Here is a 27,742-nt window from a genome sequence, read left to right as displayed (position 1 = left end):
ATGCGTTTTAATCTACCCTACTTGCGTATGAGTGGATTAACAGCTGGCACTTAAAAAACAGTTGAGTTATGGCTGCATGACAAATGTATGTATATCTTTTTTGATAGTGACAACATTAGATAGAGGTGTAGCCTTTAAAACCAATTACTTCTACCCATAGGCAAGTGACCACTACTGAACGTCTGCCCCACGTCGTCTAATGTTCCATAGATCCTATGCTATAGGGCAGGGTACTGAGGACAGCGAAGTAAGACCAGAGCCAATCGAAATACTGGGGGTGTGTCTGCTTGATTTATCGGCATGATCAACACATTATTACAACGTGGCGTCTTTAAAGTTTTGTTGGCTGACCACAATGCCACTGATTGCGCTCTGAAGTTTCCGCTCTGTAGAATCCTTCATTGATTTTTCGCGTTAAATCCCACATCTATTTGAGTAAGGACATCTAGGTTCTCAACTGTAACGACTGGAATAACAGAAGAAGAACGAGTGACTCCTACAAGGTCCGACGTCGAACTACTCCCACTCAAGTCCGCAGCGCGAGATAGAGGGCAAACGAAATGGTATGTTCTAAAAATAACAGATGGCCTATTATAACTTTTTGTCGGACCATAGGCTGCAAAAAGATCAGTTTTAATGCGCAGTTTGTATTCAATTGAAATGGGCGTCTTGCCTTATCGTTTGTTTTAATCCTCAAACATTTCCCCTCTCTATTACTTTCCTCACCTAGAGTACATGATGTCATGTTAAGACCATATTTTGTTGGGGGTAGGCTTTTTTCTTCCTCCTCTAAAAAGTACTACTTTTAACTACCCCAATATGACATGCGTTACTTGATAAAGACGTATAGAAATGTGGGGGTCATTTACTGCGCGATACAACAGTTAAATATCTGAAACAACTTTGCAGTATGCAATTCCATGCACTAGGCCTGCTATTACAATAGGACTAGTGTTTTGATTCATGGCGATAAATATGCAATAGGATTTTTTTTTAAAGATTTGTGTCAGTAGACAGTTCTCTCAGTAATGACTCGCTGTAAAATCAGTGAAAGATTATAACTTAATCCCAACATCTGCATTTCCCAAGTGACCAGAGGACTGTGAAGCCACATGTTGAAGAGTAGACTATGACTAGAGAGGAACCACTATGGCTTTGGAAGGGAGGTTGCAAAAATGTTTGGTCCATATCAGTCATTTAGTTTGCAATAAGACCATGAAATGTACAATAGTCCCAACACTTTCCACTGTAGGCATAAGCAGGAAATGGGAGTGCTGCTTTGGTGAAGAACAAGTAAAGAATAACCGGTTAGAAGGTGCTCTTTAGAGGGGCTTCAGTGATCCTCATTACAAAAAAAATAAAAAATAATCCATGTCACTCTTTAAATATTACAATGAAAATACCTTATTAAATTGGCATGTCCACAAGGAGTGCTTAGCCTGCATCGAGGGGAATCTTGACTTTAACCTTGAAGTAATTGTTTGATTTAAAATCCAAACTTTTGGAGTGTAGAGCCAGAAGAAGAAAAAATGCTTCACTGTTCCATTACTTAACGCAGGGCACTATATACCACCAAATGGCAATATTTTATTTTAAGCATCCTCTTACGAAGTGTTATATAGCTTTAAAACATAACATCTTCTAAACCTTCATAGCAGCTTGAAGATGTAGTCATGCAGATGCAGACACTGTTAAACTGTAATGAAACAGTAAGGCACAAGAAGAGTGTGAAGATGTGAATGTATCACAGCTAAGCTAACCTTATCTGTGGTACCATACGCCACTGGAGAAAGCAGTATCCTCCCACAATTATAGATGGATTTGCAACATCTTAGGTTTAAAGGAATCTTATTTCCCACGTTCATAGATAAGGCTACTTCAGATTTTCTATCATTGTGTATTTTTGTTTATTTTTTGCTTCCCTTTTTCAACGGTCCTCAGTAATGGTGGGCTGCAGCGCTTGAAATTTGATAGGTTACTTTTCCTGAATTATTTGAATGACATGGTCTTCTAACTCAATTTTGCCCATATAGGTTTTCCCCGCCACTGTCACTCTTATATTCTTGCTCTTGTCAGCTTCAGCTGGCCAAAGTTATTTTCATGGTCATGGAAGAACAGTATTTTACTGAGGTTGTTATCTTCAAGTAACATTCTAATGTTGATAGGTGTGACTGGCTTGAAAGGTCAAAGAAGCATTATAAAAAGTACTTCAAATAAAGTATTACATTTTTTAAAACATCTTTTCTTTCCCAGTATTTTTGTGTTTGTTACTATCCAATACTCCAGGATTATCAACTGGGCGTGCTGGGTACGACCCAATCTGAACACCTTTGTTTGCACACACACCATTTTTTTTTTAGAAATCAAGTGTTGGTTGTGTGTGTGAGTGTATATTTACCCTTAGCTCCGCTTACATACTGTAGGGTGAGTGTGGCTCTCTCTCTGTGGCTCCATGTGGCCTCTTAATGGACACAAATATGTACTGACCAAAACCACACTGAACCACTGTCCAGAGAGACGAAATTCAATCAATTGCAAATAGGGTGTTTCCAGGTTCTAAAACATCTTCTGGTGTAGGAAAGCATGGTCAATTTGACATTTAGTAATAGCATTGTTTCTGTTCCACACTGCATGTTGACATTGTTTTGTTGAGGACATGAATCGGCGTATTGCTGTGAAATAAGGGTTCTGTCGTGTAAACCTGGAAACCTGCTATATGGAGTCAATTTAAGTTGGGGTCATAGTATACATCTCCTGTGATGAGATCCACAAAAAGGTAAGCACAGTATAGAACTTTGTTCTTCCTTCAAGACCTCTTTTTGTAGGCTACTTAAAGCAACAGTCTGTTCGGAAAAGTTCCCCGAAATTGGATCTCATTGGACAGAGGAGGTCACACCCCATCTATTAATAGGATTGGATAGTTTTAAGTATATCATGCATGTAATAACCACTCAATTTAGATATTTGTCAAAATTGTCAATTTGCAACTAAGCATCCAAAATGTAACTTTATTTACAGTGATGTATATAGTGTAATATGTACATTAAGGATATTTCCATTCAAAATTAACACATGAATTATGGTATTTGTTCATATTCACAATTTACCAGTATTAAATGATTTTAATGGATCCTGTGTGTTAACTACTGTAATTATCCATCAGAACTCGCAAGAGTAGATCAAGTAACCCTCCCTAAAATGTAAGTAAAGATTTATAGTTAGTTCTAAGTAATCTGTGGTAACTCTCCCTGTGAGAGAGTAGATCGATTACAGTTCAACCCTCAGGGTCAAACAGTGTAACGCCAAGCATGTCAGAATAGACTTGGTTCGACCCCAACTTACTTCTCTCAGTCAGTGTCAAAGACACTATTGACGCTCATACCCTGACGCCTGTCCGTAGCAAACTGTGTTACTGTGTGCGTGCGTGCGTGCGTGTGTGTGTGCGTGCAACCACCTGCTCTATCTGGCTGCAGCTCTCCAGTACATTTCTGACGCTTGCAGGCAGCCCGTACTTTTCCACTCTCAGCAGATACCAGCAGGAGGAACATGGTGGAAAATGGGTCACCTGCATTGATACCAACAGTGGAACATGCATTAATAGGTCATGCATTTCGCCATTTTGGTTCATGCAGTGTCAGAGTTTGGGCAGAGTTTTGGGCCTTGGGGTGCTCAGTGTCAATGTGGTGCCATAGTGACTCGCTTTACATGGCCATGTTGGCCCTTTAGCTCAGTAAATGTGGTCACGGGAGTGCAGTGCAAGTGTGCATTCTCTGGTGAAAGTGTGGAGGCTCTCTGGTGAAAGTGTGGAGGCTCTCTGGTGAAAGTGTGGAGGCTCTCTGGTGAAAGTGTGGAGGCTCTCTGGTGAAAGTGTGGAGGCTCTCTGGTGAAAGTGTGGAGGCTCTCTGGTGAAAGTGTGGAGGCTCTCTGGGATCTGATCAGTTGTCAGTTGGTCTTATCATCTTAGGACAGAACAGAGAAAGCGAGATAATAGTCATGTGCCTGGTAGTCAAATGTACACAACACAATTCATAAATGTTTGGATAACACTTTATATGAAGGTATTTTGGGGGATTTGTATTATGATTATGTTTATAATTGGCGAGAGAGGGGGGTGACATGGGAGAATTTGGGGAGATTAAACACCAGACGGGTGGCAGCATTCTGCATGAGCTACAGAGGCCTGATGGCAGAGGCAGGGAGACCGGCCAAGAGTGCGTTGCAGTAGTCAAGGCGAGAGAGAAGTGTTTGGACCAAAAGTTGTGCTGCTTCTCTGGTGAGGAATGGACGTATCCTTCTGACGTTGTAGAGGAAGAATCTAGAGGAGCGTGCTGCCGCTGTGATGTTTGCCACACAGGATAAGTGGTTGTCAAGGATCACCCCAAGGTTCTTGGCTGTCTGGGAGGAGGTCACAGTAGAGTTCTCTACTGTGAGAGAGAACAGGCTTTCCCTGGGAGGAAGAACATCTCAGTCTTGTTAAGGTTGAGCTTGAGGTGGTGGGCTAACATCCAAGCGGAAATGTCTGCAAGACACGTGTTTACGTCTTTAATTATTCATATTATTCATATTATTATTGTTGTTTATTATTATTATTATTATTATTATTCATAAACCAGATCAAAATAAAGGGGTTTATTGAATTATTTGAAATCTGAAAATATTGTAGACAGTGAAGATTTGTATCAAGCAAACGTTCAAAGAATAATATTATATGAATAGTATTCCGAACCAGGTCTGCAAATCACTGATTACCTCATGGAAGAGAGGATGCATCTGCCAAGTATTCTAACTGTGCCATCATTTTCTCTGCCCATTGCTAGATGGAGAAGCCTCCATTGCCGAACGATGGGGAGGGCACTCAGATGGGTGAGAGCGAGTCAGAGTCGCAGCTCTTGGAGTTGGAAGTGCAGGGGACCCCCGGAGCTGCATCGGGGGAGGCGGACCGTGCAGCATGGGATAGTAAACTCCAGTATGTGCTGGCTCAGGTGGGCTTCAGTGTGGGCCTGGGGAATGTGTGGAGATTCCCCTACCTCTGCCATCAGAATGGAGGGGGTGAGTTCTCTCTAGTCCAAAAGTAAACTATCACTTTAAAGGGATGTTCTACATTTGTTTATGTTTTAACGGTGTGACACTGATCAAAAAATCCTTATTTTTCTCTCTCTATTGGCCTTTTTGACCATCTCTTTTCCCTGACTCTGTAACTATTTTTCTTCCTACTCTATTTCACTGACCCCTGTCCAACCCATCCTACTTTCATTCTGCTCCCCTTCTCCCCTCTCGTAAGATCACATCTCAAACCTTCTGACCACCACACTCTCCTTATATTCTTGCTTGTTTCCCTCTCACTCCCCTCAGGGGCATTTATGTTGCTCTACGTCATGCTGTTGCTTGTGGTGGGGGTCCCCCTGTTCTTCATGGAGTTGGCCGCGGGTCAGTGCATTCGGCAGGGCAGCATCGGGGTGTGGAAGCACATCTCCCCGAAGCTGGCCGGCATCGGTTACTCCAGCTGTATGGTGAGGACTCTACATTTCCGGCTGATTCCTAATTTGGGATTGTCCCACCAATCTCATATTAACATGTCTGTGCACTGATATATATACTGTAGCACACAGTTTTAAAATATCATATTCTGACAAATCATACTTAAAACATGTTGTTGGCTCGTCCCTGTCATATGACATCAAACTTGTATCTGAAACAAATGGTTCAGAAATGTATTGGTTATCTGAAGAATTTCGACGTCACCTCATTGTTCATTCATAATAATTTTATTTTTTCTAAACATTAAAAGTGGTTTCCCTCAAAATAAAGTATTGTAAATCAATAAACGGTCTAACACGAGGTGGCGCACTTTTCTTATGTAGTACAGCCACAAAACACACATTTGTCATCAAAATCACATTTAGACAAATTGTTTTTTTCATGATACCTCTGCAATTTTGTTGGTTTGACAATATTTGCTAGAAATTCAATCTCAGAAATGAGGCTGTACATTCCTCAATATTTACACTATGGGTACTGCCATGTTCTGCTAAGATAAGTACCTCACCTCTAGAGACAGCACTAACTGTTATTAAAAGTTCCACGGTAGTGACTGGAACATTGTACTTCCGTATACAATTTGGATAACTACACAGTTGTCCATCATCATTCAATAAATGTTTCACACAAGTAACATCATTTTCAAACCTATTCTGGAAAAACAAAGATTTGTTTTTCTACTGCATATCTTTATTGTTACAGATGGTATATCTTTGTGGGGGGAAAGTTATGTCTGTATAGGGTCATTTATTTTTCCTTATACGCCACACACAAGAAGAAATATAATATTATAAAAAATAATATATAATAATATTGTTGTACACTCCGCTGGTCCTTCCCTCGCTGTATAAACAGAGTTCTCCTCATGTTATCTACGGCTAGGGGAGTGGTTCCGCTGAGTAAACACATTGTTAACCCGTTCCATCCTCTTCTCAGGTCTGCTTCTACGTGGCACTCTACTATAATGTAATCATCGCATGGAGCCTCTTCTACATGGGCAGCTCCTTCCAGTCCCCTCTACCCTGGGAGCACTGTCCCATAGACCTGGCCACCAATGCGACTGGTACTCATTTCCATAACGTGTGCGTGTGCCTGTGTGTGTGTTCCTGATTTTATTTTAATAAAGGCCGGAGGGATCGTTAACATGTTACCTGACGCATTTAACTGTTATTGAACATCATGAAGCCCATAGCATCTTGTAGATACCGTCCTATCAATACGTAACCCATTGGCTGTGATATATTCACAACAGTGTTTCCCCTGTCATTAAATAAGTGGGGTGGGCGCAGACATTGAAATTCAGACATTGAAATTGAATATCAGAAATTGCATAGTAATAAACTACAAGCGTTCATTGTGTGCATTTCAGCAGTTTGATATCTGGTATGCTGTTACTTCATAAGTGCATCACTGCCAAAGTTGGAGAACATGTCTAACCCTCTCAGGACCTATGCAGTCACATTCGGATCTGGTACCGCTATAACAAGCACATATTTGTATCTCTTTATCTGTTTGACTAGAGTCAGGAAATTTGGTCAGTGGTTGAGTTCAACTAATCCCTACAGCATGGTTGTGTTTGACCACAGGGTGGCGCTATTCAGGGTTTTGGGTTTACAGCGGCAATATTGTGCCATAGCAGCGCATGGCTGCTAGCAGCTATATTATTTTAGAATATTGTATTTTAATGTGGACCAACTTGATTAAAAACTCTGATACAGTTTGTTGTGGTCATCACGCTTTCTCACTACCGAAGCTCTCATATGGGCAGTAATATACGTGAAAGTGCTGAGAAGCGGGGGGAATGTTTTAACGGTATTTTTAAGAGAGGGGAAAGATTTAGCGGTATTTTGATGACGTGCTTTGATAATGCAACCTATGGATTATAGAATGAAGTAATGTAATCCAGACAGGAGTCAGAGTTTTGAGTTTCAACAGGATTGGGACTGGATAGGAAAATTGTCTGTGTCTGTGTGTGTGAATCTCAGGATAACTGTATATTATTATTATTTAAATGCTCTGTCCTCCCCCTCCCCCACTTTCTCTCTCTCTCTCAGTAAAAGAATGTTCTGGTAGCTCTCCTACGTCATACTTCTGGTTTCGGAAGGCCCTGGACATCACAGACTCCATCGATGAGCCAGCCAAGTTAAACCCCATCATGACAGGCTGTCTTCTGGCCGCCTGGACCATTGTCTGTCTGGGTATGATCAAAGGCATCAAGTCATCCGCCAGGGTAAGACATTTAGACATTTTTAGGAGAGAAATGTGTACAGGGGGGTAGTGAGGGTGAGGAGGTCTTGCCTGTCACTACCAACTCACCAAATTTCATAATTGTTCCTGACAAACTGCCGAGTCCCGCCAGTGACGAGCATACCCATAACATGATGCAGCTACCACTATTCACACGAGGGATGTGATGATGATGATGATGATGAAACTGCATTGCATGTGCTGGATTTGCACTAAACAAAAATGCTTTACAGTAAAATCTAATTAACACATTTCCAGCGACTGTATCACTTGAATTCATTGTTGCAAAACACAATTTTGCATGTGAATTTGTTTTCATTTTTTTTTTTCATTGAGGGATTATTTTTTGGCCACTCGGTTATAGACCCATTTTGTAGAGTGACTGAGATGATGTTGTTCTATGGACTGTACTTTTTCCCTCTCAGCCATTCAACGTTGTAGTTGTTTGTAAGTCTCCTTAGGCCTCAGGATAGCATTCCTGAGCAGTGTTGTTCCTCTCCATTGTCTCTCTCGGTATTGGACCCTATACAGGAGTCCCGGTCCAGCCCTGCGTCTAACGGGTTAAATCCTCAGCCTAAAGGGTCTTACCCTAATAGATTTCTAAAGATATACATAGGCTGGTGTCGAATAGACTCTCCCTGCAGTTAGCCGTATACTTCCTACAGTTTCCCCTGCTGCAGCTTAATCTTATGCTCTGTAAGTGACCTACAAATCAGAACTCAGCATATGAAAGCCCCAATGGTTAACTTATATGAGTGCCAGTTGGTGTGGTTGCAGGAATTCAGTTTATAGGGTTAGGGACAATTTATCCAAAGGGGATATTTCAGAACAGAGGCTAGAATAACCATTCAGATCATTTGGTATAATATACACAGTGTAATCTATCTTTTTATGTTTAGCAAGGAGAGTAACACATCATTTCAGGTGGTAAGTACTGTGCTAAGTATAAATCTACCATAACTTCTCCTTGGTTTTTAGAGTTGTTCTTTATTTAGGCCTTGAACACTACATTACTGTTACTGAATAGCTCTGGCCAAGACCCTAACGTCCAATAGCGCAAGCCTAGGGTGACAGTCAGTAACAAGGAAGTAGTGTTTTGAATATACAATCACTGTGCAGACCGAATCCTCCTCCTCTTCCTCTTTCCCTTCCCTTATTGCCTGTCTTTTTCACCCTGCTTTAGGTGATGTATTTCTCTTCAGTCTTCCCCTATGCTGTGCTGTTTATTTTCCTCATCAGAGGTTTGATGCTGGATGGTGCCATGGAAGGCATCACCTACATGTTCTATCCTAAAGTAAGTACACCGACCAAACTCATAGTGTGCACACTCCCTAAAAGAGTGTGCACTGTTTTGCCCTAAAAATGAGTTCACTTATTAAAAAGAGTTGTCTCAAATAGTTAATTACACACCCTCCCCAAAAGGAGTGCTCATATTATGTGCTCTTACATGGGTGCGTGTAGGCTACATTTGATTTAACCTTTATTTATCCAGGGAGTAACACTGAGACTGAAAACAAGGGACCAAGTGCTCCAATCTCAGTGTACCCTAAAAGGCCATACCATGTCTGAGGAGCACAGCTAAAAGCAGTTTTTCCCGTGGGACATTAAAAAGTAGCAAGCTCTGAGAATGAGTCTGATCACCACTAGGTCGCCATAAAAGCAATGATGTGAAGGAAAATGGGAGTTTTAAAATAAAATAACTGTTTTATATACAGATAAAATAAATTATAAGCCCTTATCAAAGTCAAAGAATACTTACTCAGGGTTCCCACTTGTTTTTGATTAAAAAGAAATTACCATGGTATCTTTTGATTATTTTGCTTTGGCTACACAGGAACTTGACCATGAATTACTTCATTGAACGGTTAGGGTTAACATGCTGGTAGCTAACTGCAATTGCCCTGATCCAATAGGCTACCCGACTTTTCTAATGACCATGGGTACAGTTCAAGGGGTGAGTAGCCACACAAATTGTCTTACTTCTCTCTACAGTTTCTGTCCTCAACAAGTTGATGAACCAAGAGCGAAATCAGGAAGCAGCACAGTGATGCACAATGATGTTTTCTGAACCAGCCTTCCCTGGACTGCCTTTGCGCGTAGAAACAAGCTATGCCCGACACATTTTGATACAGCTGCTTATTCAATCTAGTTATTTTGGCTAAGTAAATAAATAAATACTGTATTTGTTATCTTACAGTAGGACAGTTTAACACGAGCACACTGACATCGCAGCAACGTGGAGCTGTGAAGGATGTTTGATAAGAGAATCGTTTTGCCTTATCAGCTTGCTTATCAGATAGATTGGCAAAATCAAGTTTATTATGGCAGCTCATGAATCTCACTGAAGAGTGAAAATGGTTTAAATAGGACCAAGCAATAGGACCAAGCAATAGGACCAAGCAATAGGACCAAGCAATAGGACCAACTCCTATCTTCTCTCATACCTACCGTCATCACACATTCTCTCACAGCGCGGAGAAACAGGGGGAAATGTTTTAGCACAGTCTGACATGAATAAGCGCCAGTCGGCTTTAATAATGTAATGTGTTGATTACAGAATGTTAGGAATTTTAATGCGAGACAGTAGTAAGGATGTTGGGCTTCAGTGGGATTGAGACTCGATAGAAAAATAGCCGACAGTTGTTTAAAACCGTCATAATAGAACGTCGATTTTTGATTTTTTTGATTTTTGTCCACAAAAAGTCACTACCCACTCACCAAAAAGTTTGCCCTTGTAGAAAGTGCCAATCCTCCCCCAGTGCGCATCTTCCACATTTGGACCAGATATGGCCCATACCATGTCACACTTCCCTCCCCCAGTGCGCATCTTCCACATTTGGGCTAGATATGGCCCATACCGTGTCACACTTCCCTTTGCCAGTGTAGCAGATAGCTATGGTTAGCATTATGCAGTGATGACCTGGAGTAGCGTCACCCTCATCCAACCAATGCCTAGGTTTTGTTTAGGTAATGATTTGTATGCAAGCTTTAAGAGTACGTCATGTGACATAGTAATAGAATCCCGCCTCGGGCAGACGGATCATACACGTTACACCAGCACAGGCAATTGTGTGACCAAAATGTCACATCTGGCACGGAGTCATCTACCGTCTGCGTATTGGAAAAGTAGCATTTATTTACATAAGGATATTTGAACTCAGAAATTGAACTCAGTTTAATTTAAATTAGAATTAAATGTGCTCTCTCTCTCTCTCTCTCTCAGTTGGAGATTTGGGGCAAGGTGCAAGTATGGCGGCAGGCTGCCACACAAGTATTCTTTGCCCTGGGTCTGGGCTACGGCTCTGTGATCGCCTACTCTTCCTACAACCCCATCCACAACAACTGCCACCGGGACGCCCTCATGGTCTCCTGCATCAACTTCATGACCTCTGTGCTTGCGTCGCTGGTCGTGTTCGTCGTGCTGGGCTTCCGGGCCAAGAACATTGCCCTGAACTGTGTGACCCAGTAAGGAATGAGGAAGGAGAGACTGAGAGAGAGAGTGAGAGAGAGAGAGAGAGAGAGAGAGAGAGAGAGAGAGAGAGAGAGAGAGAGAGAGAGAGAGAGAGACTAAGAAACTAAGAAAGAGAGTGAGAGTGAGAGTGAGAGTGAGAGAGAGAGAGAGAGACTAAGAAACTAAGAAAGAGAGTGAGAGTGAGAGAGAGTGAGAGAGAGAGAGAGAGAGAGAGAGCTTTATTGAGAGAACTTCTGGTAGCAAACAGTGAGCACACATTAATTAATGTCTTCCACACTTCTCCAGAAATCTTGGCCTCCTAACGGACATGGCCTCCACTGGATCCAACCATCACTGGTTGCCTTGGTTCAACACTTCTGACCCCAGTTCAGTGACCCTGCCTGAATACAGAGAGTGGTACCAGCACTATGGCTCCCAGGTGGGGCCGAACATCACTGACTGCGACCTGGAGAAGGAGATGAACAAGGTATTGTTTTCACAGCACTTTTGCTGAATTCTGATTCCCATCCCACCCCATTTCTTCCCTCCCTCTCTTCATTTACCATTACCAGCTACACTGTGTTTACTTGCTGTTTAATTGCTGCTTTTTTATTTTTTTATTATAAGGAGCAGTCCCACTCCTTCTGTATTTTATCAATAGTATTGAGACGGTAGGAAATGTAGAGAGTGAGGACAGGATAGAGTAGGCCAAGCAAAGCTGTAAGACAAAGAAGAAACGAACGAGTCGGACGTCTCACATCTGTGAGGTAGAACACTTGGCATGTGCCTCTCCTGCTCAAAATAGTTTTTGGAGTGGCACTCAGGGTCATCGAAAGTTAAAACTATTTATATGTTTGAGCTGCAGATCATCCGTGTTAGAAGGCCAATGACAATGATGAAGAGGCTGGACAACCCATTTTTATGCCAAGATGGTGGCTCTTGAGGAACTGAGAATGCTCTCTTTTAGGTTTATAAAATAAATATATTCGCTTTTTGTATGAAACAAACAGTTTCCAAATAGCTGGTTGGTTCGTAGCTTGGGGTGTGCCTTAAAAGTTTGTGATTAATTATAGCATTGTTACTAAGTGTTTACACTATGTAAAACAAACTGTTTCCAAATACAGTACATTCTGTACCTTGAAGTTAGCTAGCTGGTCTGTTGTAGCTTCGGGAGGTGTATCTAAATCAGATTATTATTAACTTTAACATTGTCACTATGGCATTTTCTTGCACAATGGACGTTTGGGCTGCAGGAGGAGTAAATCTACCCTCCCACTGCACCCGGTCAGCTCCTCTCTTTAACCCCTAGCAATGTACCAGGCTTTTCCCCCGTGAGGAAGCTTGATGTGTGATGTGCTCGGCTCCTTAACCTCCTCCAACTTCACTCCTCTCTGTTACCTCCTCTCTGGAAGCCCCACTTCTACATCATCCCTTTCTATCAAACCCGCTTTACCTGCTTCCGTCTCTTAATCCTCCCTTTCTCCCTTTCTCCAGGGAGTGGAGGGGACGGGTCTGGCGTTCATCGCCTTCACTGAGGCTATGACCCTCTTCCCAGCCAGCCCCTTCTGGTCGACCCTGTTCTTCCTCATGCTCCTCAATCTGGGCCTGAGCACCATGTTTGGGACCATGCAGGGGATCCTCACTCCTCTCATGGACAACTTCAGCCTGCTGGGCCGCCACCGGACCCTGCTAACAGGTAACATGACATAACATTTGTATGGATGTAATATAACATTTGTATGGATGTAATGTAACATTTGTATGGATGTAACGTATGTCTCCCTTTCTCTTCCCCCTGTCCATTCCCTCTGCCACATGGCTCCGATGTTCATTTAGAGAGAGCCTGAAATTCAGCCTTTCTCGTTGGAACAATAAACAATAATATCATGATGTAAATCTCCCTTGGCCGTCTCATCTGCTAGGTCATGGCCGCATACCTCAACGTGTGCTGGGATTTAAATAAACATAACCATCACTGCCTGTTGTTGTAGTCTGTTGCAGTACATGTACAAAAAAGAGAGCAAAGTCGGCGATATTAACCGTAATACTTCTAGTAGTTTCGATGAGACATAAATAAGTGGGAGTTTTAAATACTGCAACTAGCGTTTTAGACTGTTTACTAAAACTCATAGGTTGAATAATCACAGTTTTTTTTTGTTTGTTTTTTCTTTTTCAGAAATATTGTTCAAGATAATACAATGGGTACAATAAAAAATCATGCTGTAGAGTATTCTGAGTTGTTGGGTATTTGGGCTCTGCCCAGCACTATTTGCTCAGGCGTGTTGAAGCCCCTTGAGAGATTGTAAAGTGTCCTACACAAGGTCCGGCCTGCTGCAGTTGTTAATCCAAGCTAAACTTAGCAATACTGCCAGAGTAAGAACAAATCACTACACTTGATACGGATTATACGCCATAATTATGATAACGATCAATGAAGTGATTTTATATAGTGTTTTTACAGACGCTAAACTTTTTGTTTATGTTGTGTTCTTTGTCTTTAGTGTGCAACTGTGCTCTGGGATTCCTGATTGGAGTGATGTTCACCCAGCGCTCCGGGAACTATTTTGTGACGATGTTCGATGACTACTCGGCCACGCTCCCCTTGATCATCGTTGTGGTCTTTGAGACATTCAGTGTGGCCTGGGTGTATGGAGCTGACCGGTAAGTAGTACAACTGGCTAATAATACCCAATAATGGCCAAATGAGCTACTTATAAGCTACAAATCAGTGCCTAATAAGTGTTCCCTATACTAGTGTTACCAACCCAATAGGCCTACCTCTAATTCAAGTCTGATTTTGAAGTTTGGATGGTTGTAATTGTACAGTACCATTCTTCATAGCTTTATGAGGTGATTTGGATAATCAGTAACACTTCATTTCAATGTTACGTTATGATGCACACGCATTCATTGTCTGTGCAACTAAAGAGACGTGTTTGCAGTTTGTGAATTTGCTGTTCAAAATCACATTTGTGTATTTCGTAACCTGTCAACTTTGATTAATCCACAGAAAAAAAACAATTGTTACAAAAAAAAGAAACACTGAACTGAAAGTATCTTCTTTACTCCACAGGTTCTTAGATGACATTGAGGTTATGCTGAAATGGCGCCCCCCTGTGATCTATAAGTACCTGTGGAAGTATGTGTGCTTGTTGTCCATGGTGGGCCTGCTGGTGGCCAGTCTGCTGAACATGGTCTTCAAACGGCCCACATATACCGCCTGGAACCACTCCACGGTAAGATAAGGAATAATGGTCCAGTTTTAATACTTTCCTTTCTTCTTTTTGTCCTTGAAGAAATGTAATGCCCTTCATAATGAACTTCAACTGCCAATAGAGGATTTGGCAGGATTTATCACTGGCTGGTACACTTTTATTTAATATCACCCGAATATGAAATCATGTCGGCAGTTGGGATAACAGAACAGTTTGATTGAGAGAGGTTTTACATTAGTGGACGAGGAAAGGCTGCGACTCTTATTACAACTCGTATGCAGGCTATTAGCACTCATACACTTTGAATTCTGTAGTTGTGTTCTATCGTATTAAGTTCACACCAAACTGAACTGTGTCAGCCTCATTACTGTGAGTTAGCAAGTATTGTCTGTGCAATTGTCTTTGTCTCCCTCCCTCCCTCCCTCTAGGCATCAGAGATGAGTGTGGAGTACCCCAGCTGGGCCTTGGCCTTGTTGGCCATGCTGATCCTAGCTGCCTGCTTACCAGTGCCTGTGATGTACATCCACTCCCTGCTGCGGAGCTGGGGGGCCCCTGGCATCGGCACCGACAGGGACGGGCCTGGCCAGGAGATGCATCGTGAGAGATACACCAAATGCAACTCCACTGAGCAACTGGACTTCAACTCCCAGCGTGCTCTGTCAGAGGAGGACGAAGGACGGCCAAGGGCCACATTCTTGCCATTGGGTGTGGAGCACTACAGTCTCCTTCCTCAGGACATTGAGGAAGAGGAGGAGGAGGAGGAGGATACAGTGGTGTGAGCGAGAAAGTGGAGATAAAAGGTTTGTGAAAAAGAGGATGAGAGGATTTTATAGGAAGAGAGAGACTCCTTGACTGAAATAGTAATATGGAGAATACTCAGTTCATATTCCCATACATCTTATTGATAGAATCGTGATAATGATCATACAACAGTACCTTTAGGACCATGTATCCATCAACCCATGTTACATAAAACACCTAGAATATTAGTACCCTGTACCTGGGCTGCCCTATAGCCCTCGTGCTACGTACAGAACTAACTGGACAATCACTCATTATAATTGATTGCATTCATAAAGCACAGATTAAAGGTGCAATCTGGGATTGGTATATCAATTGTTGGACTTTTAAAACAATGATATATATATATATAGCGATTCATTCTTGAAGAATATAACGTATAAATGCCTCATGAGGTTAGTTCAACTGTCTTTACCCCATCAGAACCTAAATATAAGCTTGTTTTTACTCCATTGTTTGTAAACAAAGTAATTGTAAACCGACACTGTATGGTCTAGACATGGTTAAAACTATCATTTTGATTTCATGGATGGTCGGTCCTTGCATACAGTGCCTATAGAAAGTCATCATACCCCTTTGAAATAGTTACTATATTTGTCGTACAGCCTGATATCAAAACCCATTATGGCGGTATGTTTAGGATCGTTGTCGTGTTGGAAGGTATGACCTGCCTATCTTCAGCTGTCTAGCGGAGGGACGCAGGTTGTACTCAAGAATTTGGGTGTACTTGGCAGCATCCATTTTCCCTTCAATGGCCTGACCAATGGCCGAGTCCCCGCTGAAAAGAAACATCCCCACAACATAATGTTGCCACCACCATGCTTCACAGTAGGTATGGTGTGTTTTGGGTGGTGTGCTGTGTTTGGGTTTTCGCCAAACATAGCGCTTGGAGTTCAGTCCAAAAAGTTCAATCTTAGTCTCGTCTGACCATAAAACCTTTTCCCACATGGCAACAGAATCTTCCAGGTGTGTTTTTGCATAGCACAAACGAGACTGAGTGTGGCACTCTAACTTGTGCCTTCCTACAACTTTATCCCGGAGGCCTTTTGAAAGTACTTTTCCAACCATGGTGAATTCTTTGCAGAACCATGCACTTCTAGTAGTGGAATCCTCAAGAAACAGCTGGTTTTATTCTGAAGTAATCAAAACCACTACAATTGATGTCAGGTGGGGGGCAATTAGCCTGGTGTTTGATCTGGAAGTTGATTGGTTGCACCTGAGCAAGTTTATAATGGTATACTCTAAGGGGCTGATCACTTAACCAAACCAGGTATTTCACTAATTAATTTTTAATAATTGTCCAGAATTTTTTATTTTTTTATTTTCACTTTGATGATGAGGGCTATAATGTGTGCATACAGCTCAAAAAAGTTAGATTTGATTTATTTTAATTTCCAGGGTGTAATGTGACAAAAGGTAAAGATTTCACAGGGTATGATGACTTTCTATAGGCACTGTACATAACTCTGCTTATGAATTTGAGAGTGGCTACATTTCTCCAGCCCCATCCTTCAGCTGTTTACCAAAAAAGTGGCTGTTTGACTACTTTGTTATTGTTTAAATTTTAGACTGCCCCTTTAATAATTGTTATTCCTTGGTGTCATCTTAAGTGTGACTTTATTGTGAACTTTGGATTTTACTCCAAAGACACTCTTAAGAGTTTTGAGGAAAGTGGATAAATAATGAGGACTTTAAGTGCAACTTTACATAACTCTACTCTTTCAAGGCTCCGACACAGAGAGCTACATGAAGTACAGTGCCCTCCATCAGTATTGGAAAGAGGAAGAATTGTGTCTTCTTTTACCTGTATACTCCAACAGTTTGGATTTGAAATCAAACCATTACTATGTGGTCAAAGTAGAGATTATCAGATTTAATTCAATGGATTTTTTTTCAGATTGGGTTCACAAAAAACAAAACAAATGGTGAAACCAATCTGAAAAAAAGAAAACATTGAATTGAAGCTGGGAAGTTTTTTTTATTTTTATTTTTTACTATGTTTTATTTCAAATCCGACTGTTGGAGTATAGAGCTAAAAAAAAGATAAAATGCTTCCTCTTTCCAATACTTATATATTGGAAATATGAACCATGTCAGTTTTTGGAGTAGGAGTTAGGTGCTACAGTAGCAGGGTTGTAAAATTCCTGTAAATTTTACAAACTTTACCAAACTACGGTAATTTACCATTTCTACAATATTAGTCTGGTGCCCATGAAATAATAATATCATAATATATTTTATTCATATAGCACCTTTCAAAACAAAGAGCTTTACAAATGTGCAGATAAACAAATATGCAAATAAAAACACAGTATCAGTAGGAAAACACAACAAATTAAAAACAATAAGTTAAACAGCATCAGTTAAAGGTCAGTCTATAAAAATTAGTTTTAAGAAATTACTGATCTTGCTAGCCTAATATCCTCAGGTAGGTCGTTCCAGAGTCTAGGGGCCCTAATGGCAAAGGTACAGTCACCTTTTGTCTTCAGTCTAGACTCCGGACGGCCAGAAGGGCCCTGTCTGAGGATTTTTAGGCTGGCTTGCAGGGGATTAAAAGGTCTGAAATATAGTCCAGTGCCAGACCCAGCCGAGCCTTAAAAGTTATCAGTAAAATTTTAAAACCAATTCTAAAAATAACAGGTAACCAATGTAGGGAGGCTAACATTGGGGTGATTGTTCTGGTTAAAAGCCTAGCTGCTGCATTTTGGACTATCCGTAACCGTGAGAAGGACTTTTTACTGTGGGAATAGAGGGAGTTGCAATAATCTAAACCAGATGAGATCAATGCATGGATGACTTTTTCTAGATCTGCAAATGACAAGAAAGGCTGTGTTTTGGAAATGTTTCTCAACTGATAAAAAACATGACTGTACAACTGTTTTGATTTGTCTATCGAAGTTGAGGTCAGCATCAAAAACCACCTCTAGGTTTTGAGAGCTGAAGATTTGACATTTGCCGACAGACGGCCAAGACTTTCCTGTATTGCCAGTGTGGAACTAGGAGGGTCAAATACAACTACCTCAGATTTACTGTCATTCAATTGTAAAAAGTTCTGGGACATTTCAAACAATCATTCGGTGAAGCTGAACTGGATGAATCATGGGGCTTTATGGGAAGATATACAACTGGGTGTTGTCTGCATAACAGTGAGGGAAGTTTAGAAATGGGTCTGTAATTCTTCAAAACTGATGGGCTTTTTAAGAAGTTGGACAAGACCATGCTTAAAGTAAGGGTGAGGGTTATGAGGGTTAAGTGAGGGTACATGTAGCATGAGTGACAATTACGCACAGGTGCAGGTGAGGAGTTTGTGATTGGGTGGCATAGTGGAAGGACGGAGGGAGACACCTAGGGACCACTACCCCCATCCGTAACACTGAACAAGATCAAATGATTCAATATCTTCAGAGAACCTCGGTTACATTTGTAACCTTTAGTTTACTAAGACATGCAATAGAATGTTAACTTCTGAGACATACTTACTGAGCAGCAAAGCTGTTGAGTGAGATGCCACGTTGGCATAGATGCCACGTTGCCACGTTGGCACACTTCAATCGCTATGCTATAACAATCAAGGTCCTTTTTTTGTTTTTGTGTTAAGAACACAATCTTGCTGATACCAAAGAGGTTTTGCAGAAGTTGCAGAGTGACTTGTATATTATGCTGTGCTTAGCTTTTATCAATGTTAAAGGTGGGTTTGCATGAAACCACCTTGCTTTGTATTATCCAAGTTCAAACTGTGATCATGTATGCTCCTGACAGACTCAACTTCAATGTAAAACTCTGTGTGTATGTGTGTGTGTGTGTGTGTGTGTGTGTGTGTGTGTGTGTGTGTGTGTGTGAGTGAGTGTGTGTGTGTGCATCTGTGAGTATGTGTGTCACTTAAGTTTTAAGATGTTTCTTTCCTCATGTAGGTATGTTTTGTTGTGAAATGAGAGGATTGTATATGCTAAATAAATCAAATACTCTTTGTATATGACTTTTATGTTACATATGTCCTAGAGGGCATGGCTATCATCAGTCCGGGCTTGGAGGGTCACAGCACTGCTGGTTTTCCCTTCTAGGCCAGGGATTGATTAGCCAGACATACAAGATGAATGAACTCTGGCCAATTAATGATTTAATCCTTAGATACCCGAAACCCAGTTTTCCTTGCATGAAAATTAAGAAGTGATTATGACTGCCCAAGAAGACCCCAAATAACACATTTCTGGAAAGAAATACACATTTCAACACACATTTTTTTCTATGGCATTTTTTAATTCATACATCATTAAATTATTTTAAATGTATATGTTTTTACAAAATATAAGCAGTTAACACACATCCAGACTTTGATAGTAAGTTTTCATTCAGCTTATTAGCCACAAAAACATTATTTAAGATGAAAGCCTATGCAAAGCATGAAACATTTACATTTCAAGTGACTATACCTTCGCCAAAATGAATATTTTTCATAGAAGATTTACTCTGGCATCTTATGAGCATTTTGCATCCATTGAAACTCAACCTTTTGACTACGTACGAGATTCTTTCAGAGGAGCAGAATTTCTGTGTTTCCAGACTTGTGATTTCAGCCATTTTTCAGAGAAAACTCACACTGGAGTATTTACAATGATCGGCCACCAGAAGGTCCTAAAAGTGTTTAATGGGATCTCTTGTTCAAGACAGTAGTTTCTTTTTATGAATTGATCGCGTACGGACCAGGCCTATACGCAGCATCGGGCATTAAAGGGTTAAATCGATCTTAAAGCAACGAAACATAAAGAATTGCGCAAATCAATCTTGACTGATTTCTAGGACATATCTGTAGTGTGCGTGTTTAAAGCCTGGCCAAACAAAAACAAACATGCTAGGTGACAGAGCAACAGCCCTGATGTGTTTACAAAGTGTTGCTATGACAACAAAAACATGAACAATCATAACAGGTCATGTAATAGTGAGAGGTCCCTGTTGTTGTGGTTGTGATAAGGTGTATTGCTTCTAATGAATGTATTGCTTCTAATTGAGTGATCTAGAGGTCATATTTATCATAAGCAAAGTGTATACTTAATTTGAAACATTTCAGAAAATATTGCTGACAGTGGCGTTAAAGTCGTGTCTGCGATGCCCTGTAACTGTTTTAAAGAGACACCACTAGATGGCAGCATGCACAAAGAGGAAACCTACTCACTCGAGACAAGAGCATTCGTCTGCAGACTCGCACCGAGTCCTGTGAGATGCAGCAACCCTGAGAGGACCTCGCTGCAACTCAAGGCCCCTAATGTATACGTTACTGACATGCTCTTGAGTTTGACACAGATGGAATAAGGACTGTTCTTTCCTATATGTGTAGTAATATATAATTCAACCTGTGTGTAATATATAATTCAACCCAACCTGACACATCCCACAATGGCAGAATCGTCGAGAACTTCTGCAGATGGCAAGTATCTGTGTTGTGCCTGAAGTCTGAGGCATCGAGGGTGACGAGGAAGGGAGCCAAACTGTCCCCTAGAGGGCGCCAGTACTGCTCACCACCCAGTCCGACACAGCTGTACAAACTGTGGCCTGTTGGTCAGATAGTTTGTCATCCAGGAAACAATGGGGGAGTCCACCTGCCTCCACAGCAGCTTATCTGCAGCAGCTGACCCTCACAGTGCTGCCAGCCTTATCTAAATGGGAGTGAGCTCTGTGTAGCAGATGGCATCATCCACACCAATGTCTGCCTGGTAGGCAAACTGCAGGGGGTCGAAGGATGTCTTCACCAGGGGCCTCATGTGTGCTGGCACCGTCTTTCCATGGTCTTCATGATGTGGGATGTCAAGGCTACTGGTCTATAGTCACTGGGGTTCTTTTTCTTTGGTACTGGTACCAGGCAAGATGTTTTCCACATTGATGGGACCTTTTCCAGACTGAGGCTCAGGTTAAAGAGGTACTGGAGTACTCCACACAGCTGGTCCACACAGCTGAGCACCCTTAGTCCGGTAGCTGAGCAGGGCTTGAGGAGCTGCGGGGAGGAGAAGGAGAAGGGGGATGGAGTGGAGAGTCATTGATGGAGCTGGGGGGAGGGAGACAATGAGCCCCCGAGTCAAACATGTTGAAGAACTGGTTCAACTCATTGGCCCTGTCCAGATCTCCAGCCACTTGTAGCCAGTGATCTTACTCACGCTGCAGGCTATTCAGAATCAGAATCAGAATTCTTTTATTTGGCCAAGTATATTTGCACATACAGGAAATTGACTTGGTGAGGTTGGTGCATGAGACATAAAAAAAATTGCAACAAGAAAAGCTTTTCTTTTTACCAAATGTTCAACATATACAAATATTCCCTGTGTTACAGAATGACAACATTGTTACGATGTTGGGTAGGAAACTTTCCCGGAAATGCAGATTTTCCGAAAGCTGTACTTAAAAAAAATTATGTTGATAAACAATGTAACAACGTTGGAAGATGACCATCAAATGACAACCATAAAACCAACATGGTATGATGGTGTTACCACATTCTACTGTGCGATGTTTGATTTTAACATTGTCCTACAGTGCACTATACAATTTTCCGTCATGACCGACATACAACGATACAACCAAAAAACAATGTTTAAACAAAGTTGTTGTTTTTGTTTTTTTACAATGTCTATGAGGTAGGCTTACATTTATCATATACAATTTATCAAGATAGGGCAACATATTCATGAACATATTCATATATCCTTTGTTAAAAGTAAAATGGTTTAATTGTAAAACCAATCATTATTTACTACTCATCCTTGAAATTTACGAGACAGTAACGATTAATCTAATGCGATTGAGGAGGTCGTTTGGGAAACACGTTGAGTTTACTCGTTCACATGATGAACTTCGTGGAATTCCACTCTTTCTCGTTATCGGGGAACCGGCTATTGGCGGATGTTCTGTAGCCATAAGGACATGGACACCACGATATATTAGCCTATAACTGGGGAAATATCACACATATCATGAATAAGGGAAAGTATTTTAATTAAGAAGACGTGACATAAATGTGTTGTGTAGTGAGCGAGAGGAGGGGGGCTGATGAATGAAGAGAGAGAGAGAGTTTGTGTGTGTGTGTGCGTGAGAGAGAGAGAGAGAGAGAGATTGAGAGAGAGATTGAGAGAGAGATTGAGAGAGAGAGACTGTGTGCTCGAGCGGGAGTGCGCGCGGGACAGCAGCACACCGGTCGTATCTGGGAGTCGCGAGGATGGAGGTCCGACCAGACAGGTTTAAAGCGGTCGCGGGCAAGACTCTGGGAAAGATACACAGGTACCCCTAACTTCCTAACGACCTTGATGGTGGTTCTCAATTTGGCTGATTTTAACCCCGTTTGTTGAGAATATTGTCAGATACGGTAGTTCATCCATCACCCCATTCCCAAATCTTATCTCCCGTGTTACTTTTTTTTGCTGAGTTTCTGACAAGTCGTGTATTTTTTTGTGAGAGGGACTAAAAACAAGCGGTTTCAACTGTCAGACACCATACCGCACGATCTATACCTGGATCTCGGTGATGCGCACCCGAAGCGCACCTGGACGCGGCCTGACGGTGCGCGCATTGGGCAGGGTACAAATGGTAACATCTGGTGTGCAAAGAGTGAGGGAATGAGTAGATATTATGGGTCTTCAACTAGAACACTGATAAATAATGTAATGTTCAAGATAAACCATAGTCCTGTGGTTACATTTGATAAGGTATATGTGTGTGGTTTACAGATTGTTCAGTGTTCGCAGGTGACATGGTGTCACTCACTGCGTGGCTCCGAGAGGTACGATTACATAATGTTTCCGTGCGTAATTCGCGCGCCCTGGCTGATTGAGAAGGTTGTCCAGATGGAAGGAAACGGAGAGAATCAGATTAAACTCGTATAATATTGTCCCTAAGGCAGTTAGACGGCTCGCGCTCGGACGGACTAATCATCACCTCTGATTTAAAAGTTTTCAGCCCTCCATTAGCGCGTTCATTACTTGAGCCAACAGTTCGATACAGTTTCTCAAAACAATAACGTTTAATAATGTTTGGATTTTCACCAACATTTAAGATAAAGCCCTTACCTTAGTAAGGTCTTAACCCGAACCCTAACCCCAATTTTGCATTATGCAGTGATTCATCCTTAAAACATATATTATTGCATCAAATATCAAAGGCTTTACGAAAGAATTGTTGAAGGATGAATAATTGTGAAAATGTACATAGGCTACAAGTTAATCAAGTAATAGTAGAGATCGACGTATATCCATAAGAGAAAATATAGGCAACAACAATTCAACATGTTTAATTGATATGAAGGGTGAGACGTAGGACATGAAAAATACAATTAGTAGCCTATTATCGGGTGTCGGTAAGAGTCATCCGGATCTCATGTGCAGTGTCCATCTGAGTCTGATAAGCCTACTGTATGTATTATTTATTTAAATGTCGATCAGCAATATTGTCTAATCGAGATAGGTCTTTCAAAGTACTTTCACCAGGTGGATTAACCGTCAATTCGTCCAGGCCAGAATAATTCTACTTCTATCTCGTGTCGTGTATTCATATAGAAATGTTATTCACACGATTGAAAGCAATGCGTTTCGAAAGTTGTTACACAAATAGCCGTATTTATAATGGCGACATTGTCAAAAAACGTATACGCTTATATGCAAACTTTTAAAGAGTCTGCTCAAATAATTTCGTTTTTATATTGGCCAGATAAAATCGCGAGTATTAAAACTCAAATTAGCAGACTTACAGTAGTCTTAGTATAAGTGCAGTCGATTTGTAAAACAAATGGTTAGGTTTATAATATACACAGGTGGTGTAATGGTGAATGTTTTCTTGGCACACTTTGGGTCCGTTAATACCAATCAATCATCGCTTGAATGCCACAGCCTATTTGAGTATTGTTGCTGACCATGTGCATCCCTTCATGGCCACAATTTACCCATCTTCTAATGGCTACTTCCAGCATGAGAAAGCAAAAGTCGTCTCAAACTGACAGTCGTCTCATGAACATGACAATGAGTTCAGTGTTCTTCAGTGGCCTTCCCAGTCACCGGATCTGAATCCAATAGAACATCTTTGGCATGTGGTAGAACGGGAGATTCACAGTTTGAAAGTGCACCTGAAAAATCTGCAGGAATTACGTGATGCAATCATGTCATCATGGACCAGAATCTCAAAGGAATGTTTCCAACATCTTGTGGAATCAATGCCACGAATAATTGAGGCTGTTTTGAGAGCAAAGGGAGGCCCTACCCAGTATTAGTATAGTGTTCTAATAAAGTGCTCCGTGAGTGTAATAGGCCATTACACATACTTACATATATATATTACATATTTATCCCCCAAAATAATACTCTATTGACTATAAATGAACATTTAATCGGCAGTATAGCAATAAAAACTACACATTAGAGACACTCATTGGGCGACATGCAATGGCAATAACCGCGAGTTTGCGCTCTCAGGATTTGGGGTAAAAACCAAACGTATAAATCCGTCCTGAAATAGCACGTTTCTCAGCCCAGCTGTCGGTCCATGTAAATCCCTCAACTCCACCCCTCCCACTCTACTACAGCCCCCTCTACCACCCACCCTCCCACCCACTCCATCCCCACCCCCGCCTACATGGCTGTCATCCCATCCGGAACTCCCGGATTAAGAGTGTAAGGGCACGCGAGTCAAATATATGTTTTATTGCTTTCTCGCGAGACACGTGCCTGCTGGTGTGGTGTCCAAAGCGAGGCACTGCGAAATATTTCATTGGATTCAGATCGGGTTTACTGACATTTTATTCCACAGATTTCACGTGATTGACGTGTAGAGCCAGTTGCTGACTACATCGATCTGTCTGACTTTAAAAATGATTAGATGTGTGCATGTAGTTTGAAATAATTATTCAAGCCCTCTGAGATGTGTGTCTCTCTGTGTGTGTGTGTGTGTGTGTGTGTGTGTGTGTGTGTGTCTCTCTCTCTCTCTCTCTCTCTCTGTGTGTGTGTGTGTGTGTGTGTGTGTGTGTGTGTGTGTGTGTGTGTGTGTGTGTGTGTGTGTGTGGGCGGGCGGGTGTGGGGCGGAGCGGTGTGGGTGTTTATGTGCATATGTGTGTGTGCGTGTGAGCAGGCTATCTCACCGACAAAACCTCGAGCCCTCGCTCCGAACGCAGCCAGTAGTTCATTTATTATTTAGAGGTTTTCTCCATCAGAATGCGCCCCCTGTTTCTATATTAAACTCTGCTAAGTAAGCAAATACTACAGTACGGTAAGGTCAGGAGCACCCCTAACGCCTGCATACTTCCCTTATCATTTTACCAATGTCTGTAAGCTGTGCATCCTCATCCATCTCTCAATCATTGGAAGGTGTCGCTACATACTCAGCCTACCCACTTTCTGTCATTCAATTCCTGATATATTTGTCAAAAATCAGGACTTGGTATATTTGTCAGCCTGGTACCTTTAAGGCTGTGTAACACTTATTAATAACGTGGATACTAAGTAATGTACACCAGTACTGTATTTGATTTGGGACATTGGAGTTTCCACTTATTAGTTAAATTAACACTGTTTGTTTTTAAACGTCCAACGGAAAGAGCAGTTCTGTTCTGTTTTCTTGTGTGGTTCTCAAATGGTGGATCAAGACATGCAGACAGGTACACTAGATTTCCCATGCAAGTAAACTTGATTAGTAGGGCTTGATGAGTAGAAAGATATAGCTTTATAGCATAGGGCTTGATGAGTCGGGCTTGATGAGTCGGGCTTGATGAGTCGGGCTTGATGAGTCGGGCTTGATGAGTCGGGCTTGATGAGTCGGGCTTTTTGAGTACTCAGTGTGGCACTTTCTACTTAAAACCTACAGGTATCTTATAATAATACATTAATAATATGGTAATCTACAGTATGTCTGTCTATGTTACAATCTGTTACCTGACCCAATATTGTTGATAATATCTCAGGATCATTATAAGATGATGTTAAGCCCTTACAAAGCAATCAGACTGTGCATGCCAATGACACACCTTTCAATGCACTGTGGTGTATTTAATGAATTGGGGGCCCGTTTCAAATTGCCAATGTCGGGCCCCTACTTTGCCATTTGGATTTAAAATTGCGAAGTTTAGCAGTACTCTCCACGTAAAAGGTGACAAAATGAAAAAAATACAGTTTCACCAAAAGGCCTTTATAGCACCAATGTTACTCCACAACTGCATCATAACAACGCAAAATGGAAGGCCTTTGCTCTTTGCAAAATGCGTTCATTTACAGTATATGTATTTTGAAACACAATAACATTGCAAACCCAGGTAAACAGTGTAGGCTATTGATAGTCTGCTATTTCACCTATGTCAATATAATCTAGGTGCCTAGCTTTGCTACATGGTATACATATGGCATGCTGATGCTGGGTTACAATTGATACTATCGTTACTCACCAAGTCCTGATGTTGATAGAGTTTGTTTGTGCAAGGGTCTAATTTTTCCAAATTACGAAATTCTAAGAGAATCGGACCTCTTTTGTTTACCATCTCCAGTGTCTCGGTTGAAAACGACCGGGAACAAGTGTTGTTTTCACTCATTTGTGCATGCGTCTGGTGTGCAACCTTCTTGGAAAGAGAACTCAAAAACTAGAGACGGTAAACAAAGTCCTCGGATTCTCTTTTATTTTGCATTTTGGAGTAATGACCCTGTACTGCTAGCTACTAGCTACTATGTGGCTAGCTACAGTTTTAAAAAATCTGTGTGATCTGCTTCCAAATTAATCAAATGCACATTGCAAACCCAAGGTGGCCACAGGGCTCGTTTCATTTGAAACGGATGAAACATAGCCAAGTCCACCACTAAGCATTATAAGGCCTTATACCTGTAGGGGCAGAGTTACCTAATATAATTGTACAGTACAAGACTACAAGGCAGATATGATGAATCCATAAGGTGATCAAGTTGATATGTACTATCTTATTATTGTTGTTATTGTTATTATTAGTATTATTATTATGTTGACAAATGCTCCTTTTTTGTCTAAATGGCACACACACATTATTTTATGTGTGAATAGTCGTGCACAACAGAGTAGTAATGCATGCCAAATATTAATCCGTGCGTGTGTGCGTGTGTGTGTGTGTCTGTGTGTGTGTGTCTGTGTGTGTGTGTCTGTGTGCGTGCGTGCGTGCGTGCGAGTGTGCGTGCATGTCTGCTTGTGTGTGTGTGTGAGTGAGTGAGAGAAAGAGAAAATGACGGGAGGAGAGGAGGGTGTCTCTCTGGGTAACACAGTCCCACCGAGACCCAATCTGTTCACTAGAGAGAGAGGAGTGGGAGAGAGAGGGTTAGAGGGAGGGAGGGAAGGAGGGAGGGAGGGAGAGAGGTAGAGGGCTACACTACTGTTAGCTTAATTCCAATGGCAAAAGCAGCAATTGTTTTAGAGGATCTGATTGTGTATTGGGGATTTTTGAGAGGATTTGATCAATTTCATCAGAGAGCGGCTGGCTTTTAAAATGTTCCTAGTTCCGTTAAACTGAACCACT

At 41.5% G+C, this 27,742-nt stretch overlaps 2 protein-coding genes across 2 annotated transcripts in view; both read left to right on the top strand.

The window, feature by feature from the left end:
- Positions 1 to 499: 499 nt before the first annotated feature.
- On the top strand, positions 500 to 19,181 carry slc6a16a (solute carrier family 6 member 16a). The gene is made up of 12 exons (XM_083677986.1): positions 500 to 563; positions 4,818 to 5,049; positions 5,353 to 5,510; positions 6,475 to 6,601; positions 7,593 to 7,768; positions 8,969 to 9,079; positions 11,009 to 11,250; positions 11,543 to 11,723; positions 12,731 to 12,932; positions 13,738 to 13,897; positions 14,310 to 14,472; positions 14,880 to 19,181. The coding sequence occupies exons 1-12, from the start codon at positions 561 to 563 to the stop codon at positions 15,228 to 15,230; spliced, it is 2,106 nt and encodes a 701-aa protein (XP_083534112.1). The 5' UTR covers positions 500 to 560; the 3' UTR covers positions 15,231 to 19,181.
- Positions 19,182 to 22,453: 3,272 nt separating this feature from the next.
- The window catches only part of slc17a7a (solute carrier family 17 member 7a), a gene marked incomplete at both ends in the record, with an annotated part of 22,720 nt that continues 17,431 nt past the window's right edge, over positions 22,454 to 27,742 (top strand). Inside the window, one exon of the mRNA XM_083677470.1 lies at positions 22,454 to 22,515. Within this exon, the coding sequence (XP_083533596.1) occupies positions 22,454 to 22,515 (62 nt within the window). The remainder of the gene's footprint in view (positions 22,516 to 27,742) is intronic.

The sequence above is a fragment of the Argentina silus genome, assembly GCF_951799395.1.
Source record: "Argentina silus genome assembly, chromosome: 9".
In the NCBI taxonomy this organism is placed as follows: domain Eukaryota; kingdom Metazoa; phylum Chordata; class Actinopteri; order Argentiniformes; family Argentinidae; genus Argentina; species Argentina silus.
This window is presented reverse-complemented; position numbering and strand designations above follow the sequence as displayed.